This window comes from Leucopleurus acutus (genome assembly GCF_964270905.1).
Source record: "Leucopleurus acutus genome assembly, chromosome: 3".
NCBI classification, from domain to species: Eukaryota; Metazoa; Chordata; class Mammalia; order Artiodactyla; family Delphinidae; genus Leucopleurus; species Leucopleurus acutus.
In genome coordinates, this window is record NC_139145.1 from 42,899,136 (window position 1) to 42,918,371 (window position 19,236).

The window sequence follows — 19,236 nt, forward strand, 5'->3', positions numbered from 1 at the left end:
GGGTTAGGGAAACAGGACCTTTCTCATTTGACCCATGGGTTTTTGTAGCTTGAACAAGGAAAGTAGTGTTCGGAAAGCTACAGCATTTATGAAGGCTCTAGTAAAAATATTTCATGTACATGAGCTAGAGATTAACTCTTCATCTTGTTCTCCAACAAATTAAACAGTGCAAACAATTTCAAGTGCATTCTTGGTCATGGAATGCTTGGATGAATTATAATTCTAATTGCTATTGTTCATTCCCACAGCTACACTTTTAACTGCCTAAGCCGTGCATTCTTCAGCCAGTAAGATAAACAACAGCATTTTGAAATCCATTATTTTGTGGCATCTTAAATTGCAAATGTGTCATTGCCCGCCTTAATTTTATTTTGATTCAGTTGTTAACAAAATTAGAAAAAAAGTTACTATTTCTTTATATTTATACATAAAATTTTTAATAGAATGATTATGGGGTTTTTATAAAAATCCATTCATTAATAGTCTTAAATTTTGAAGGAGGCAGTGGAGACCAGGGATTTATTTTAGTGCCATGGAAATAATTTGTATTTGTTATCAAACAGTTGATATTTTAGGAGAAAGAAAGTAATAGGATTTCGCTTTTCTACCTTAATAGAACAGTATTCTGAATGTAAATCTAGAAGCCATATTTATTCTGTGATTTGTCAAGTCATATATATGCATAATGGTTCCTTTAAAATTTGAACTGTTTATTAATTGAAGTATTTGTAATAAATTTGAAATTTATATTTGAGAGATTCGAGTGCCAATTATAATCAAACCTTCCTTATTTAAAACAACTTTTTGATGACTGAAAAACCGTACAGCAAAAGTGGGGTAGATATAACTAATAAGAGTTACCAAATTCTTATTTTTTCACTATTTCTAAAACTCAGTTTTAAGTGGAAGATTTGAATTACCATATTTACAGGCATCTGTTATAACAATTGTTCAGTAATAATTGGAGTGTTACATGTCAAATGAGTACTACTATAATATGTCACATTTCCATAGTATGTATTCCTCAGAATGTCTTTGAATTCTTCAATCCATATAAGCATGAGAAATTCTTTTTTAACAACCACACATTTTGCCATCTCATCTCTTAATTGTAAGGTATTCTTTTCAAATTTAGTTCTTTCTTATAAAAATATTACTTAATATTGATATTTTTAAATTCTAATAGGTGATATTATCTCTAATAATAATAGCTAACTTTTATTGAGCACTTCCTATATATGTCAGACACTGTACCATTGTGTATCATTTGATATGTTACCCTTTGAGATAGTAGTAGTTTTCTTCCTTATTCCCATTTTACATTTGAGGAAACATTAAGAGAAGTATTGGGTTGGCCAAAAAGTTCGTTCAGATTTTTCTGCAAGATCTTATGGGAAAAACCCGAACGAATTTTTTGGCCAACCCACAAAATAATTTTGCCAAAGATCACAACGTAAGTTAATTGGAGTCAGATCTTTCTGACTCCTAGAATCCATGTTCTTGACCACTGCTGAAGTCTTAAGTGAAAGTTAAATACATTATCATACAGTCTCCAGATGGAATATTATGTAGCCATTAGAAATGAGGGCTGAGACTTCCCTGGCGGTCCAGTGGTTAAGACTCTGCGCTTCTACCACCGCAGGGGCACGGGTTCGGTCCCTGGTTGGGGAACTAAGATCCCACATGCTGTGCAGCACAGCCAAAATATAAATTAATTAATTTAAAAAAAAAACAACCACTGAGGGTTACAGTGACTACACAGTGACATAGAAAACACATGTGGTACAGTAAGTGAAAGAAGACAAGGACTACAGTTAAATGTTCATAGTGGTTCTAAACATCTTTAGACTTATCTTTGATTTTTCATTGCTTTTTTAGCTTTTATGTAATTTTGCTCATTACAGAATTTCTGTGAACAGGAAACCTAAGACTGCATGTAAACCAGGTCTCGTCAGCAAAATGACAACTTAACTTTATAATAGACTGTAGCATGTTCAATTTCCTTTTTAATTTGACCTAAAGCCATTTTTTACTGGACTTATGCCAGCTCTAATGTAATCTCTCATCTGTATTCTTGAAGCCTAATGGAATAGTAAAATCTTCTTAAAGATAACTTAAATGTGTTATATAGTGTCCTCAGGGTAGCTTGTGCACAAAAGATGTTTTCTTTCCCACCCTGTAGAGGTATCTCATTAGGACACCCAGTAGTGTCATTATTAAGTTTTCATGTGTTTCTCAGTTTTGATGCTAATCTTTGTGCGTATGTGCATGCATTTTTTTTCTCTGCAGCACCAATGTGGTTATGAATTATTCAGAGATAGAGTCTAAGGTTCGAGAAGCAACGAATGACGATCCTTGGGGACCTTCTGGGCAACTCATGGGAGAGATTGCCAAGTAAGTGATAATTTGACTCAGCAGTGCAGAAAGAATGCAGCTATCTTCACCCAGAAATGTGAAATTTGCTTTCAGTTTTAAACTGTTTAGCTGCCAGATATAAATTTTGCATATAATCATTCATATATTAGTGGGGGAAGTTTTACAGAGGAACCATTCCCCTTAGATATTAGCTCATAAAAGTAAAACAAAATTTTTCTTTTTCAATGAAGTTTAGACAAACTTTGTTAAAATTTTGACAAATGCATATAAAATGACTTAAAGCTAGGAAAATTTTTTCCTGATGAACATCTGGACGATTACGCCAGTGAATGAAGGGCTTGTAAAATATGATATTAATTAGTGGGACTTATGAATGTGCTCAATATTGTATAAAATATAAGAAAGACATTTTTAAGGAAGCATATCTAAAGTTTTTTGAATTAAGCTTATTAATTTTTTAAAGCTCTTTAGGAAAACACAGAACAAGCCTGCCATCTACTGTCAGAATTCACACACTGCAAACTCTTAAGGAAAATTATTCTTTTTTCAGGGCTACATTTATGTACGAACAATTTCCAGAACTTATGAACATGCTTTGGTCACGAATGTTAAAAGACAACAAAAAAAATTGGAGAAGAGTTTATAAGGTATGGGTTTTAGTCTGTATTTATTATTTGACATGTTGAAGACAAATGCTTAAAGTTTTAAGGTGTACATACGTAAGTGATTATGAAGGATGTTGAATCCTAGAATAGAATATTCTAAAACAGGTAAAAGAAGTAGATTTGCTGTTTGTGTTCTGTTTTCTAGTCACCATAAACCACTCTTCATATATTTGTCCATATCGAAAGTAATGAATCTATAGTAGTATGCATGTTTAGTGTATGAGCAATTAAGATGACAACCACCCTTTCATATGCTTTGTCATCTCTACATAAAAATTTGCCAGTATTATTACAGTATTGTACACCAAAAATATGTGTTAAATTTAAGTATAACAGGAGATTCTAAAGCATTAAAATTCTAACTTTTTAAAATTTGCAAATATGTACTCTTTTGTTAGATTCCTTTCATTTAATACTGATCTCATCATATAATGTAGAATTCTAAAACAAGATAGTAATCTGTTCTTCCATCCCCACGATATTTTCTTGCTGCTCAGAAAGTTTTTCTGTGCTTTCCAAAATGGTGTTATTATATTTATATTTGAAACTTTGAAAGCAACGTTTCTGGCTTTCAGTATTGAAAATCAATGCTTTATTTAGTTCCATGTTTTTGATGTTGTCTCTGAAAACATTCACTGTCATTCCTTTAGCTTATACAGTAGTAGTGATGAAATAGTTTAAATTTCTATAAATTAATTTTTTAAAATTAGAGCTTTTTGTTTGTTTTAATAATTCTTGGGTAAACTACTTTTTTAACGAATAAACTCCTGGTAGAATGAGGGTTTTTTGCCCCTTAATTTCTTCAACCTAACTAGATTTTCATAGATCTAATCATCTTTATGTGAGGTTTGTTCCAAACAAAGTGAAGTTCAGAATTCATAATTCATTGGTTTTTAGTGCATTCACAAAGTTGTGTAGTAGTTACTAATGTCTAAACCAGAACATTTTCATCACTTCAAAAAGAAATCCCGTAAACATTCTTTTCTCATATTTGTTGGCAGCGAGTTTTTTTTTTTTCCTTCGATTCTTTTTTTTTACGTGTCAGCATAAATCACCTTTTTAGCAGAAAATATCTGTATTTTCCAAAGCAAGCAGCAAGTTTTTTAAACAAAAGCCACATCATAAACCTCCCAAATTAAATTTTATCTGGGGAAAAATGCTGTGAGGTCATATAATTACCAAATAATTGTTCTCTTTAAACTGATGCTTCTAACACTAAAACTGAACCAGCTTTCTAAAAAGCTTAGTGTTCATTTATATCATACATTCAGATATTTAACATCTAAGTTTTTTTTTTAATCTTTTGACACGTGTATCCAGTGGACAGTTTATAATTACTTAGTATGCTTGGTATAAGAGGAACTTCAAATTGATAATAGGAGTGTTTAAAGGTACTTTTAAAGTCTAATGTAAGGTAAAGAACCCACATACACATACGCACACAAAGATTATTTATTTGCTAATGTTAGAATTTTTTTTTTTTTAGCCATTTACCAGAGCTCTACCAGAATTTATTTCATTAAATCTCATTTGGTGCTTTGTATTTTTACAGTCATTGCTGCTCCTAGCTTACCTCATAAGGAATGGATCAGAGCGTGTTGTTACAAGTGCCAGAGAACACATTTATGATTTGCGATCCCTGGAAAATTACCACTTTGTAGGTGAGCAATGGAAAAACCTATAAGCAAATTAAAACAGTAGTTGGAGTTGTCAGTCACCTGAACCAGCTTAGAAGCTTCTCCGCTCTAATTAGAATGTGACTGTTGCTGGTTGTGTGACGAGTGCAGAATCCAAGACGTGGGGCCCTAGAGTATTAATTAGTGAAGACAAGAACTTGCAGAAAATACTGGCTAATAACAACAGAACCAACACAACATGAGTGTTCGGGTTTATATTAAAATATGCACTGGAGACTGGTCCCCTGTGGTGTCCATAAAGGAATAGCTTTAATCATATGGGAAGAAAAGGTTAGAGCTCCAAAACACACACATCTGTTTGAAGCTGGGGGTTTTTTTTCCTCCCACCAAATAATATTTACTGTGCAAAGGCAGCAAGGCCAGAGTGTGTTTTGAATGTGAAAGAGGATACAGAATGAACCACATTTCATTTTGTAGCATACCCCAGTTGAAAGCATTTTAAAAATTCAGTTTTTCAGCTACACTAAATCCTGGTAATTAGTGTTTTCCAAACTTGTATTGGGGAGACGAAGGCGTTTGGGTGCTTTTCAGTCATTAAAATGTACGTTTTGTTTTGTTTTGTTAAAATACCATAGAAAAAGAAAACAACATTTTTGGATATTAGTCCATTTTGTATGGTTATTGTTAGTAATCCTTTTTAGTGGATCTTTAATTGATTTTGCATAGAACTGTTATCTGTGGTCCTTTTTAGTTCATCTTTGCACTCTCTTATAAGCCAAAATTGCATCTCAAGACTTAGGATTTGATGAGGAAATGACAAAATTCAGTAACACAATTTGCCTCTTTTTATTCACTTTAAAATATTGAAGTTCGTTTCTTGTGTTGAAATTTTCATGTCTTTTTTGTGTGTGTTAAAGAGTTTGATACATATTAACTGAATTCTTAAGGTTTTGTTTCTCCCTTACCATCCTCACAGATGAGCATGGCAAGGATCAAGGTATAAATATTCGCCAGAAGGTGAAAGAATTGGTTGAATTTGCCCAGGATGATGACAGGCTTCGTGAAGAGCGAAAGAAGGCAAAGAAGAACAAAGACAAATATGTTGGGGTTTCCTCAGACAGTGTTGGAGGATTCAGATACAGTGAGTATCAAAGACAGACTGGCACCTAAGCATCAGTTTAGCTTCTTGGGTGTATTTTAAGAATCATTGAAAAAAAAAAAAAAAAAAAAAAAGAATCATTGAAATACAGGAGACAAAAATGCTATTTTGAATACATACAATACTGAGATATATGTAATACTCATTTTGGCTCCTGTGGATCTTAGGAATCTTTCTATTTTTTACTTTTGTGTTTCAAGAATATGATTTTAACCATTAAGCATTATTGAATGACGAAACTTTGAGTTGACATACAGAGAATAAAATAGATATATGCCCTTTCCTCTTGGGGTTCCCATTCTAAGGAAAAAAAGGATTTCTGTAACTTACCATGTAGAGCATTAAAAAAAAAGTTTTGATGAAGAGATTCATCCTCCTAATTCAAAACCAGTTTAGTTCTATTTTTGGCCAAAAATAGAACTACAGTTTAGTCCATCCTGAGTCTGTTCCCTTAATTAAGCACTGCGTTAATTTGATGTAGAAAAAGGTAACTGACAATACCATCAGTTTTTCATCTAGGCCTACACTGTATTGTTCCTAACATATTTAAGAACAGCTAGAACATTCATCTCTCATGTTTATTTTTAATGTAATAATATGGCTTTCCTAAAATAGATCACTAGGCAGGTGCTTGAAACAGATACAGAAAATAAGAACTCTCTTTCATGTTCCTTTGGACTCGTTCTGTCTTCTCTGAACACTGACAGTCCCTTGTCATTTTGTATATACACAGACAGGCCAGTGCCACGTATACTTAGCAGCTGCATATTGGGGATCTCTAACTGCCCCCCAACCATATCTAAGTTTGTTTATATTTGAATTATACTGAGATCTCGTAACTCCTTCATTGTAACTGTGTAAAAATTTTCTATTTCTTACCTTGCGAGTATCTATAAAATGTCTTCGCTCCTTTTCTCCTCTGCTTTCTTGCCCTCAAATTAAAAATACTGCACTTAATTGGTTAATGTTTCTAACAGCAGAAAAATTCCTTTTTTTAATGTCCCATATCACATTTAAGTCAGTTCTTGAATTGGGCAAAAATGTTTCTCTTAAATAAATCACATAAATATGTTTTGGAGTTTGTATTTGTTTAGGGGAGTAAGAAGTCTTTCAATTATTTACCCAAGTAAATATTTTATTCTTTAGATTTTTCAAAGTAGCTTTAGCAGTTTAATGTGTTTTTGAGTAGAAAGAGCTGTTCGCTACTCCTTTCCTCATTCTACTTGCTAGTAGTCCTTTTTTTAATCAGCACAATATATAATTAGATAAATTTAGACAATTGAGTAAGTTTTTAGACTTAGAGTGAACTAATTACATCATCTGCATTAGAGATAGAGTTGAATGTCCTGTGCATTGCCTTTTATAAATTATTTTTAATGTTATATATATTATTCAGAGACCTAATCAACTTTAACTATTTTACATGTTTTTTATTTTGACATTAGATAATGTTTTGCCAATATCCAGTATCTCTGGCACTCATTTAGTATGATGTCCACCGTGCTAATTTAGTTTTCACCTGCTTTCATTTATCCTGTAAATTTGTTTCTTTTCAAAGTCTAGTTCATCACATTGTTATTGAAGTGTACATATACATTGTTGGAGAGCCATTCATTTTTATAATACCATCCTGGCTTAAATTTTGTCTAGAAAACATTTTTTTCATGTTCTCTTTAAGCTGGTGGTCACTTTCAGATTTAGTAGACGTATTTTTAAATCCTCAAACTCTCACAGAAAATTTTGGCTTTGCAGTTTTACTGAGTAATTCAGCAAAATGGTTTTGTTCGATCTCCAAAGGGCATGATGCCATCAGAACTTGTTAACCAAAGTTTAAACAAAAGCTCAGTTATCCACCTTTTGATTATTTTGCTGTTTCTCATTGATCTTCCTTTTTCTCCGCACGCTGCCTTAATTTTCGGTCTTCTTTTTAACCACGCATGATTTTTCTGCACCTTGTACTCTTGCCTCTTTTGTTGAGTTTGGACATGAAAATGGAAAAGGGTCCATTTAGCGCCTGTAATTCATGTCTCTTCTTTAGGCCCTCAAAGTCAAGGACTAAAACAAATCTTGACATTTTGGGGCTTTTTTTCACTGCCAGTGATCTACTATCTCCATTATCAAATTCACACAGAGGCTCCCTAGGTTTTGCCAGTCCCAGCATAATGTTTGGACTTGGTGTTTGAATAGATCATCACTGTTCTGAACTGCTTGAGCATATTTCATGATTCTAGTCTGTATAGTTTTTGGTAGTTAGAATATTCTTTTCTTTTTAAAATAATTGAAGGATGCTTTCCCATGCCATGAATTACATTTATTTTTCTAGTTTGATGGTAAAGAATGACATTTATGAGTCTTTACAGTATATTGGGATATGTAGCATTCAGAGTAGTGTTTCCTGTAGTTTGTGTTTTGTAAGAGATTGTTGCTGTCCAGTGCTTTTCTAATAATTGAAAAACCATTAAGAAATGGGAATGAAATATAATGCATTAAGTGACTTTTGTGAAAACAAAAGATTTCCATTTCTCTTTTGCTTATATAGCTCGTGTTGGTTTTTGTGTTTTCCTCTACTCCTTTCAGCAGCCCTTAAGAACTTCCTGATATGCTGTGCTGTGCATTAAGGTTGTGTTAGTTTTCATAAACAAAAGCTTTTGAATCTGCATTCCTGCCACTTAATGACTGGCACTACATGCTGTGCCTTGCTGCAGTTGTGTTGATTCAGCACTGTGGGAGCTTTCTGTTTTCCTTTGAAAACTATTTTATTATGAGGAAAAGTTTCAGAAATAAGGACTATAGACACCTTTTGAATTTAATGTCCTTAGAGTTGCTTCTTTTTTTAATGCTTTATATAGGTGAACGATATGATCCTGAGCCTAAATCAAAATGGGATGAGGACTGGGATAAAAGCAAGAGTGCTTTTCCATTCAGTGATAAATTAGGTGAACTGAGTGATAAAATTGGAAGCACAATTGACGACACCATCAGCAAGTTCCGGAGGAAAGATAGAGAAGACTCTCCAGAAAGATGCAGGTATTATTAACACTTTGTCTCCTGGGTCTCTTGGAAAGGAAACTAAATTGACACAGCTGGGTCTTGGGTTTTTTTAATTTGTTTTGGGTGTTGGCATTATCTGAAATTCAGCTTTATTTGTTTGTTTCTTTAATTTATTTTTTAGAGCAATTTTAGCTTCACAGAAAAATTGTGCATAAAGTACAGGGAGTTGCTGCATAACCCCACCTCTCCGAGTGCAAGAATGCATGCACACACACACGGTTTCTCCTGTTATTAACATCTTGCATTAGTGTGGTACATTTATTAACAATTGATAACCAATATTATTAACTAAACTCTTCAGTTTGCATTAGGGTTTACTGTGTTGTATAGTTGACAAATGCATAGTATCCACCATTACAGAACCATACAGAGTAGTTTCACTCCCCTAAAAATGCCTTGTGCAAAAATATGGAAAAATTCATGAATTTGCATGTCAGCCTTGCATGGGGGCAGGCTAATCTAGTTCCCTGACGAGGGATTGAACCGAGACCATGGCAGTGAAAGTGCCAAGTCCTAACCACTGGACCGCCAGGGAATTCCCAGGTCATGCGAATTTTCACTGTATTGTTCCATTTTTAGTATATTTGCTGCTGATTTATACATATATATAGTGTGTGTGTGTGTATTTACACACACATATATACAGTGCAGCTGTTTATAAGATGCTGTGTCAGACATTTGCATTTAGTATTGACACACTTTCCTTGTCTGTGTCCATTTATTTCTAAAATTGATCACATTTCCTGTATGTTTTTATTCAGGCTATTTATTGGAATTTTTTTTCCCAGTAAGAACTTTGATAGCTTATTTTGCAATTGGGCATCTGATGATCCAGGGATCTAAGGTATTGCTGAGGGATAATGAAGTTTATTATTTTATTAGATTTAAACAAAAGTTAGGGGGTTTGAAAATTCTTCCTGTGACATTTCATTAAGATTCTGTGTCAGTTTATACCAGAAAAAAAAAACTCCAGATGGATATTTGGACTAAAATGTTTTCGAGTATGACCTATATTTTCATAGATTACATTTTCTAATGGTGGGGTATTTGTATTTAGTTTTACATAGAACAGTACTAGGAACCTTTTAGCATTCACTTTTTCTTACCTACCAATATAGCTATTAACTAGTTTTTCTGCCAGTTATAAGGGCAATATATGTAGCACTTAATTTGCAAAGCAAGTTTTATAATATCTTTGTCATTTGTGCCTCACTGTATCTCTATTAGATAGTCTAGAGCAAGGATTTTACCATTATTTTGGGGGAGTAAGAACTGAAGCCCAGTCAGGCTGTGTGGAACTTGCCTAAAGTAACGCAGAGATGCAACCAAAACTTCAAGTGAGTTCTTGTAACTAAGTACCATCTCTTTTTCTCTTATAAAAAAATCTTAACAGTTCAGATTTAGGGGTCATTACAAAGAAATAAAAATAATAATTTTGAAACTATTCAGATTCTAAAATATTTTAGTGTCTTCTCATTACGTTTCCATATTTATTAAATCTGTGGAATTCCTGTCTGTTTCTGGAATATGACCTTTGAAGAACCAGAATTTATTTTTAATACTTTGAATATATTTTACAACTATATTTTTAGCTCTTTTATACTGAAGGTGTATGCATATGGTAATAAAAAATAACTAAACTATGGAAAACGATGCCTACCTCAAATACTCTGTGCTGTTTTTCCCTCTTTAATGTTCTTGTGGCCTTTGTGTTCACACTTTTGGTTTGACTTAGAAAACATAGTGGCCACATATTCTGTTGCTATTTCCTGAAGAAGTATGGGAATCAGGTAGGTAGGCTGGTTAGAAATCTAACTATGTACCTTCTTGTTTTGTTTTCTCTTCTTTGCCCTCCACCCACAATTTTTCTTTACTTGCTTTGTCTTCCTATTCTTTTTTTTTTTTTTCTGTTTCTTCCTTGATTTTTTCTTTTCTACATTTGCCTCTAAGACAGGATCTGCTAGAGTTCCTAAATCTTTTATATATTCAGGTTTAAAAGAGTGAAAATGTAGTGTATGTTATTTGTTTTAGTAACTAAAGAGCAAACCAGGGACTTACATTTTGGAGTATATGTGAGAGAAGAATAGATTTTTAGACAAAGTTGCATGGGACCTATCTGGCATGTTATCAGAATTTTAGACTTAATAGCTCATTATTAGATTCAGGAATTCTTGAACACTGATCATATCTGAAGCTTTCATTTCATTGTGTGCTAGTAAGGTTTATATTCTCGCCTTGTAAAGAAATTACCTTGCACTATAATCAAATTGGACATCAGAAAGGTAAGAAGTTTCAGTCTTAGATATAGGACTGATGGTGGTAATTTTTAGGTCATTTATTGCTGAGAAATTAGTAAGTGACAAGGGGTTTTGAACACTTGATCAGAACTTGTAGATTCCCTAAAATGTTTGTAGATAAAAATACATTTAACCCCTTTGCTCAGTGTGAGAAGCCATTCTTCTTGATTCTTGATTTATACAGGTTCCAAATTGATTTATATTTAAGTAGAAATTGCTTTAGATTAGTCCGAGTTAAATTGCATCAGTAATAATAGTCATAGTTTTAAGGAGAATTTTAAGTATTTTACTTCAGAATATTTATAATTTAAACCACCTACTCTTTAAATTAAGAAATAATAGGTAATGGAACGTATTTCAGGCAATTTCTCTCTCTGTCCTACTTGCACCAGAAAAAAAAAACCCAATGCGTCATTACTGGAGAGCACACTAGTACTGACATATTTAATTTGGGGCATATGAAAAACACAGTTCTTTTACTCGTTCTGTATTTTTTTCCTTTCGCATGTTAAGAAGAAGAAAAAATCTTTGTGCCTGAAAAGGAATTCTTCTAAAATATTTTAAATATATTTAAATTTTCTGTAAAGCAGTTTTCTTAGTTTTGTGAAAGTTTGATCTCGCGATTCTATATAGTAAAATAGAGCACAGTTCTTGTAAAGTGCATTACCTCATTTTTCTGCATTTACAGATGAGAGTTTAATCATTTGAATGCAGATAGGATAATATTTAAAAGATATCCATCGAAATTATAGTATTTTATTATATATTTGCATTAGTATATGAGAGTCAGTGACAGAATCATGTTATATAAATGGAACTGTAGTTGTTGCACAGTCCATTTCAAGAAAATGGTTATCAAATGCAGCTATTTGAGCTCCTAGACTCTAATCAATTGATTCTGATATGAGAATAACCCTGCTATTTTATTTTTAAATCAAGCTTTAAATCTATAATAAATAAGCACTTGAATTATTTCAGGCTTTTTTATTTGTACACATTTATGTAAATACTTTTTTGTAGCAGTATTTTAGACTTACCTGGGGAATTTGATGGGTTCCCACTTCCGCTCCCCAGTGCATACATATGATTATTCAGATAGCTTAAATAACATTCTCTTGATCCCTGTCAAATAGTCAAAGTATGGAATTTTGGAGTTACTGCATTTGAAATTCTTTAGCTCAAATCACTGAGGGCTCCATTTTAAAGTAATCCCTAGTCTTATTATTTTCCTTCTTTTTTAATATCTTTTAGTGACAGTGATGAGGAAAAGAAAGCAAGAAGAGGCAGATCTCCCAAAGGTGAATTCAAAGATGAAGAGGAGACTGTGACGACAAAACATATCCATATCACACAGGCCACAGAGACCACCACCACAAGACACAAGCGCACAGCAAATCCTTCCAAAACCATTGATCTTGGAGCAGCAGCACATTACACAGGGGACAAAGCAAGTCCAGATCAGAATGCTTCAGCTCATACACCTCAGTCTTCAGTTAAGGTGGGAATGGCACGAGTTTACACATTATACACAGTTTTATTCTTATAAGTTACTTTTAGAATTACTGCATTAGTAGTCTCAGGCATTTCTAGGTAATCATATCAATTATAGATCATCTGGCATGTATTAGTCATTAATAATAAGAAATCTCTTTGGAGGAAGAAACCTGTCCAATTGCTGAATGATTATCTATGTACTTTCTATGAAAATAGTAATAACACTCTTGGTTCATTTGGGAAAGGCTGTGAATCAGAATGTAGTGCATCTGTTTCCTTCTAGACACCACCACTGGTACCAAATGTGAGATTCACTAAGGAAAACATGGTAGTGTTTGGAAATTGTAAGAAATGACCACTTGTATATATGACAAGTAGTTATATAGCGGAACTGGTCTTGTTTAATACAGAGATCATTCCTCTGAAAAGGAGGTTTATTTGCCCTGTGGTCAGTATTGATTAGTAGCAGCACTAATTCTTGTAACTGTCTTCACTTTTTATTCCGCACAGAAATGAAATCCACCTGATTGATAGATACCTGGCTGCAAGCTAGTCTTTTGGACAGAAATCTGCCTAAGAGGGAGGTTTGCCCTGAAAGCCTCAATAGTTGTTTTGTTACTCTCCCCCCACTAGTATTCACCCAGCTTGTATCTTTGCATCAAATATAGCTGAAAGCTAGGGAAAATATTTTTCTAATGTATCTTGCAAATTGCAGGTGACTCTAAAAATAAAGCTAGTCCTACTTAGTGTCAAGAACTGTGTCAAGTTTTCCCACATATCTTCTGGTGTATAATTTCACCCATATTGTGCTCTTTTTAGTTTTGAGGAAAACCTCAAAATTACAACTCAACTTTAGTTGTAGTTAAAAGGGGGAAATGGATGTGTTATTTCCTTGTGGTCTTAGTTTTCCCCTGCTGTGGATACAGTTGCTTACTGATGACTGTCTAAGATCTGGTAGATAGTCATAATTAAAACCCAAGTAATACATGATGGCTGTTATATGAAGAGTTCATTTATGGTTGCATGGGGAAAATCATCCAACCTGTATAATTTTTTTTAACAGTAAACTGAGACTTTTATATCTTAAAAGGATTTTAAGTATCAATATGTAGTACAGCCTGAATGTATGTCCCTGCCATAAATACTTTAAATTTATAGTGTAAGCTTTTTGACTTTGTTTTTATTACCAAAAAAAATGCATAGAACTCTGAAGTTCTCAGCAAGTTACTCAGCTGCTTCAGATCTCTTTCAACCTCAAGGCCTTTTTGAACCACAGTATATAGTGTTTTAATCTTCAAAGCTCAAATTAACATGCCTAGGAATTTACAGTGTTTTCCTGTTGCCTAGCACTTCTGTTCTAATTTAACATGTATGTATTGAACATTGAGGACCTATGCATTAGGGTGCTTAGAACTATGTATAGGAGAAAAATCATATTACAACTCCAGCCCCACAGTTTAGTTTGGGAACTAAATATAAAACAGATGTCAAGGTATATCAGACCAACATAGAATTATACTGACCGGAGCTAGACAGGAGCTAGGTAGGATGTTGGCCTCCAGTCCAGTAGATCTCAGACCTTCTTATGCATTGGAATTACTTAAAGGAGCTTTCTAAGACTGTACAGACCAAGATCCCAACCTGGGCAATTATGATTCAGTATGTTGTGATGGCGCTGGGCGTATATATTTCTTTAATGCTTCTCAAGTGATTCTGTGTTAAGATATGAGTGGGATCTGGAAGGTATGTTTTTTCAGAGTGAAATGCAGTAAGAAATGAGAAGGTAACCCAGGAGTAGTGGACAAGCCTAATCTTGTCTGATCTCCGAAAAGAAGTGAGTTAGGGAAAAGAGGAGTGTGGATGTTAGGGACTTTTACAATGGTAGGCATTTAAAAATACTATCTCTTCATAAGGATTCAAGGTCACTTCTCTTTTTTCAGAAAAGGAAATCTACCTTTATTAAGATAATTACAGGTATTTATGTCTCAGTTGGGAATTAAAGATGAGTAGAGCAGATTTTTTTTAAAAAAATAGTAGAAATATGTTTTCTAAGCTTATTTAGTTCTGTGTGTGTTTTCAGACTTCAGTGCCTAGCAGTAAGTCATCTGGTGACCTTGTTGATCTGTTTGATGGCACCAGCCAATCAACAGGTAAGCTTCCATATTGGCTTTTTCTTTTTATCAATAGTATTCTTGGTTTCAGAGTAATTTTTTTTAATGGCAAATAAAAGATGGAATGAAAATTTAAAAAAAATTTTTTTGCATTAGATTTATTTTTAATGTGAAATTAATTCACTTTGAGCATTATTTGGGAGGAAGTGTTTGATTGCCTTAAATAAGGAAGGTGAGCACTTAAATATTTGACTGGTAATTCAGTAATCTCTCTCAATTTCTTTAGCACTGAGTATTTGGGGTCCCTTTGCTTTTTCTATAAGCAAAATGGACTGCTCTGCCCATTTCAGTGTCTTTCCATAAATCTTAATTCTGGCTGTCAAACTACCCACACCTAGAGTTCATTTAAACTTTTCATTCATTTATTCACTAAACATTTATCGAACCAGACACTGGCCTGGGTGCTTGCAGTATAATGCTTAGTAAAACAGTTCTTACCCTCACGGTAAGGTCAAGTGGAGGAAGTAATCATTAACCAAAGAGTCACAAATAGTTACCTAGTTACAAACATACAGAGTGCTTTGGAGGAAAGGGGCATTCTGTGAAAGTGTGACATATTTTAAAGAGGGCTGCAGCAAAAGAATAGTCCATTTACCAAGATTTTCTCACAGAGAAGATTAATGGTTTCTTTAGTTTGATGTCCAGTATGTGCTAGATTTTTTTGAGTAATTCCCTATAAATTGTTTTCAAGAAAATTGATTACTTTAGGTTGCATTTGATGATTATGGAGTCGTAATAAACTGTACTGCAAGTCAAAACAGCTTAAGAAATAAAACTTATGTTTAAAGTTCATTTCACATTAAAATGTAACTGGCGAGATTGGCATAGAAATAATGTCAAAGTAAATCTGTTGTTTCTAGTTGTGTGTAATAATTTTTCAAAACTGAATTGTTTTAAAATTTACATTAGTGTTTATGATGAAAATTACTTCTCACTGATAGTTTAGTACATATGATTAATTTAAAGTCTCCTATTATTTTCTCCCTGTCCTTGCCTACTATCATAAAATTAATTCTTAGACTAGGTGTGAACTTACTAGGGTGTCTGGTTCAATCCAATTTCTGAGATTCTTCAGTTCCCACTCCCTTTTTTTCTGTAAATGTAACTTCGTAAAATTATTCCTTAAACTCTATTGAACTGTCATGCCCAAGTTTGCAAACAACTACATTAGTTGTTTAACAATTTATGTGCTGTCTTTTTGTACATTGAAGATTTTCATAGTAGTATTAACTGGTAGTTAGCATGTAGTCATATAATACAGACTTAGTGTCACAGAATATCAACTATTTTGGATTTCCTGGTATGAAATATTAAAGAGCCCTTTTCATGCATCTGTGAAAATTTTTAATGGAGCAATCAGAGAAGAATTAACTAGGAAGGTCAGATGAGTGAATCTAACTTTTTTCCTTGGTGTTAGCCAGATTGCTTTGAACAGAGAGAATTATTAAATACCAGCATGCTTCCTTTGCTTGGCAAGAAACCTTTGAGTGGTTTTTCTTCTCTAGTGCAAGCAGTAGATTGGCTAATTAAATAGAAGTAGTAATTAATATTAATACAGTAATTGAGACAAAGTCTGAATGAAATTTGGAATATTTCTTGCCTTAATGTTTTTATCTTAATAATTTCTAAAAACCAACCGAAAATGGGTTGACATCATAATTTTTTTTTAATTGTTCACTGTTTATTATTACGGTCACTCTTTTTTTTTAATTAATTTTTTTTTTTTTTTTTTTTGGCTGCGTTGGGTCTTCGTTGCTGCGCGCGGGCTTTCTCTTGTTGCCACGAGCGGGGGCTGCTCTTTGTTGAGGTGTGCGGGCTTCTCGTTGCATTCTCGTTAAGGTGGCTTCTCTTGTTGCAGGGCACACGGACTCTGGACGTGCGGGCTTTAGTAGTTGTGGCACAGGGCTCAGTAGTTGTGGCTCGTGGGCTGTAGAGTACAGGCTCAGTAGTTGTGGCACATGGGCTTAGTTGCTCCGCGGCATGTGGGATCCTTCTGGACCAGGGCTCGAACCCGTGTCCCCTGCATTGGCAGGAGAATTCTTAACCACTGCGCCACCAGGGAAGTCCCCATAATTATTTTTTAAAGTTCACTCCTGTTTGAAACAGTTTAACCACTTTGTGTAGAACCCCCTCCAATCAGTAAGATGAATTTCATTACTATGAATTTCTATTTAAATATTTTAGTAGTAATATATTTTAAATTGAATTCAGCAGTGGAAAAAAAAATTGGATGTTAAATCTTTAGCACCTACATGTAAGAAAGTCTAAGAATCTACCATATCAGCATTGCTATTTGGTATGCCATTTGGGTGTCATTTCCGATATGTGCCTATATTTATAATACTGCTGTCATGCAAGTAATATGGACATGAACTGTAAACCTAAGCAGATACAGCTTCTGTACCATTCACCAGATAAATGTCTCCTTGGAGAAAATGCTCAGATTTTCTTTTTTTATGTGTTATTTCATCCTTTTTGTTAGCATCTTCAGAAGTATATGTGGTAAAATCATTGTGGAATATCAACCAAGTTTAAAAGTACACATGTGAAACCCATTCATCAAGATTTTCTTGAGACTCTGATGATAAATGTCCCACTCTGGTGATGTTCTTTTAAAATCTGTACTCAAATGATATTTTGGTGACATTTATACATAGTATGTTTCTAAGTAAACATTTTTTAAATGAATAATAATGTATTTAGAAAATAAGCCAGTTACAAATACAATGCCAAGAACCATTCCATTTCATTTTTAGTATATCTTGTCTTCAGAGTTTTCGTTGTCTCCTTTTGTCCCTTTTGTAATTAAGGAATTTAGATCTTGATTAACATACTACTACATAAGTTGTTTCTAGTACAATGAATGAGGTTGAAGAGAAAATATAAAGACTTTACAAGGCTTGCAATATCTTTTGATTTTTTGGTTATTAAAAAATATCTTTTAAGATTAACGTGTATAAAATCCAAAATGTTCATTACATTTACATTTGAACCTGTTGCCTTGTACTCCGTTACCACTAAAGTTAGTTGAGGATATTTACATGGATGTGAACCACCTTGTTATAGCCAAGTTACTGGTTATTACAACCCAACTTACATATTAGAATTTTCATGGGCGTTGTCTCTAGTTTAACCTAAGTTTACTAAGAATAAAATGTTTTACCATATTCTGTTTTCACTAATATAAAAGTAGTGTGTGCTCATTTTAGAAATTTTATGGAAAAAAAGTAATTCACCGTAACTTAGGTGCATAAAGTTAACTATTAATAATTTTGGTGAATAGTCTTTCTTTAAACATTTTCTATATAATCAGTCAATATATTTATTTAAGCATTTATTTATTTATTTATTTTTCACAAGTCTCACACACTGTATTTTATTTTTACAAGAGATAAATAAACTGACACCAAGCATTGTAAATTAAGCATTTATTATGTTGCAAATCTTTTTCAGGCTTCTAGATAAAGATTTTATTGTTATTATGTTTTTTTGTAAACTCTTTTTCATCTAAAATCTCATGACCATTTCCTTATTATAGTTGGTATTTTACAGACCTTTTAATTGCTTTATAATCTTAACATTATGTAAATATGCTGTAATTTACTTGACCAGTCAGCCTCTTATTTTTTGGACATTAGGTTTTGATTTGTTTCCAAACTTCTCTCTGTTATAAAGTAGTGAAGTAGCATCTTTCAAAATCTTCCATTTTGGTAAGGAGAAAATAATATTTCATTCTATTTTGCATGTGTTTGATGACTGACTTTGAAACTTTTCATGGTTTTATATTGCTAGTTGTAACTTGTCTATTCATGTCCTTTGTCCTTTTTTTTTAAATTGGGGTTGTTTATCCTTATCGATTTTTTAAAAACTTATTTATATTAGTTCTTCATCATATATTTACGATTTTTTGTCATTTCTATTAAATTTGTATTTATTAGAACTCCTTGTGCAAAAGTTTTCATAACGTAATCTAGATTAAATTCTTCATTAAAGAATATTTCCATTTATAGTTAAAGCACTGTCTAGTTCAACTATATTTTTCCTGTTCACAGTGTTGCTTTGGAAAATACATGTTCCCAGCTGGTGATTGTAAATAACCTTGCTTCCCTGAAAAGGCAGATGGAAATGGTTCATTTATAATGACACCTCTCATGTGGGAATCTTGAAGGATAGCTCTTATTGTGAAATTTAGCAGTCTTCCACATGCAGCAATTTTTGGTAGACTCTTATTTAAATTCCCTTAGATAGAAGTTATCTGGGAAAAATGCTTAAGTATAGAAAATGTCTGTTAAATTTAAGGCATTGGTATGAATAACATCATGCATATAGGTTTGGATAGTCCCTCCTAGGAGGGAGAAACTTTTCCTAAATGAAATAAGAGATTTT

General features: G+C 33.2%; 1 protein-coding gene across 2 annotated transcripts in view; it reads left to right on the top strand.

Moving 5' to 3' along the window:
• The window catches only part of CLINT1 (clathrin interactor 1), a 65,787-nt gene that overhangs the window by 34,106 nt on the left and 12,445 nt on the right, over nucleotides 1–19,236 (top strand). For both annotated transcript variants that reach the window (XM_082836281.1, XM_082836282.1), the window contains exons 2-8: nucleotides 2,290–2,394; nucleotides 2,927–3,023; nucleotides 4,594–4,702; nucleotides 5,655–5,819; nucleotides 8,687–8,864; nucleotides 12,437–12,683; nucleotides 14,760–14,829. In XM_082836281.1, the coding sequence (XP_082692407.1) occupies nucleotides 2,290–2,394; nucleotides 2,927–3,023; nucleotides 4,594–4,702; nucleotides 5,655–5,819; nucleotides 8,687–8,864; nucleotides 12,437–12,683; nucleotides 14,760–14,829 (971 nt within the window). The remainder of the gene's footprint in view (nucleotides 1–2,289; nucleotides 2,395–2,926; nucleotides 3,024–4,593; nucleotides 4,703–5,654; nucleotides 5,820–8,686; nucleotides 8,865–12,436; nucleotides 12,684–14,759; nucleotides 14,830–19,236) is intronic.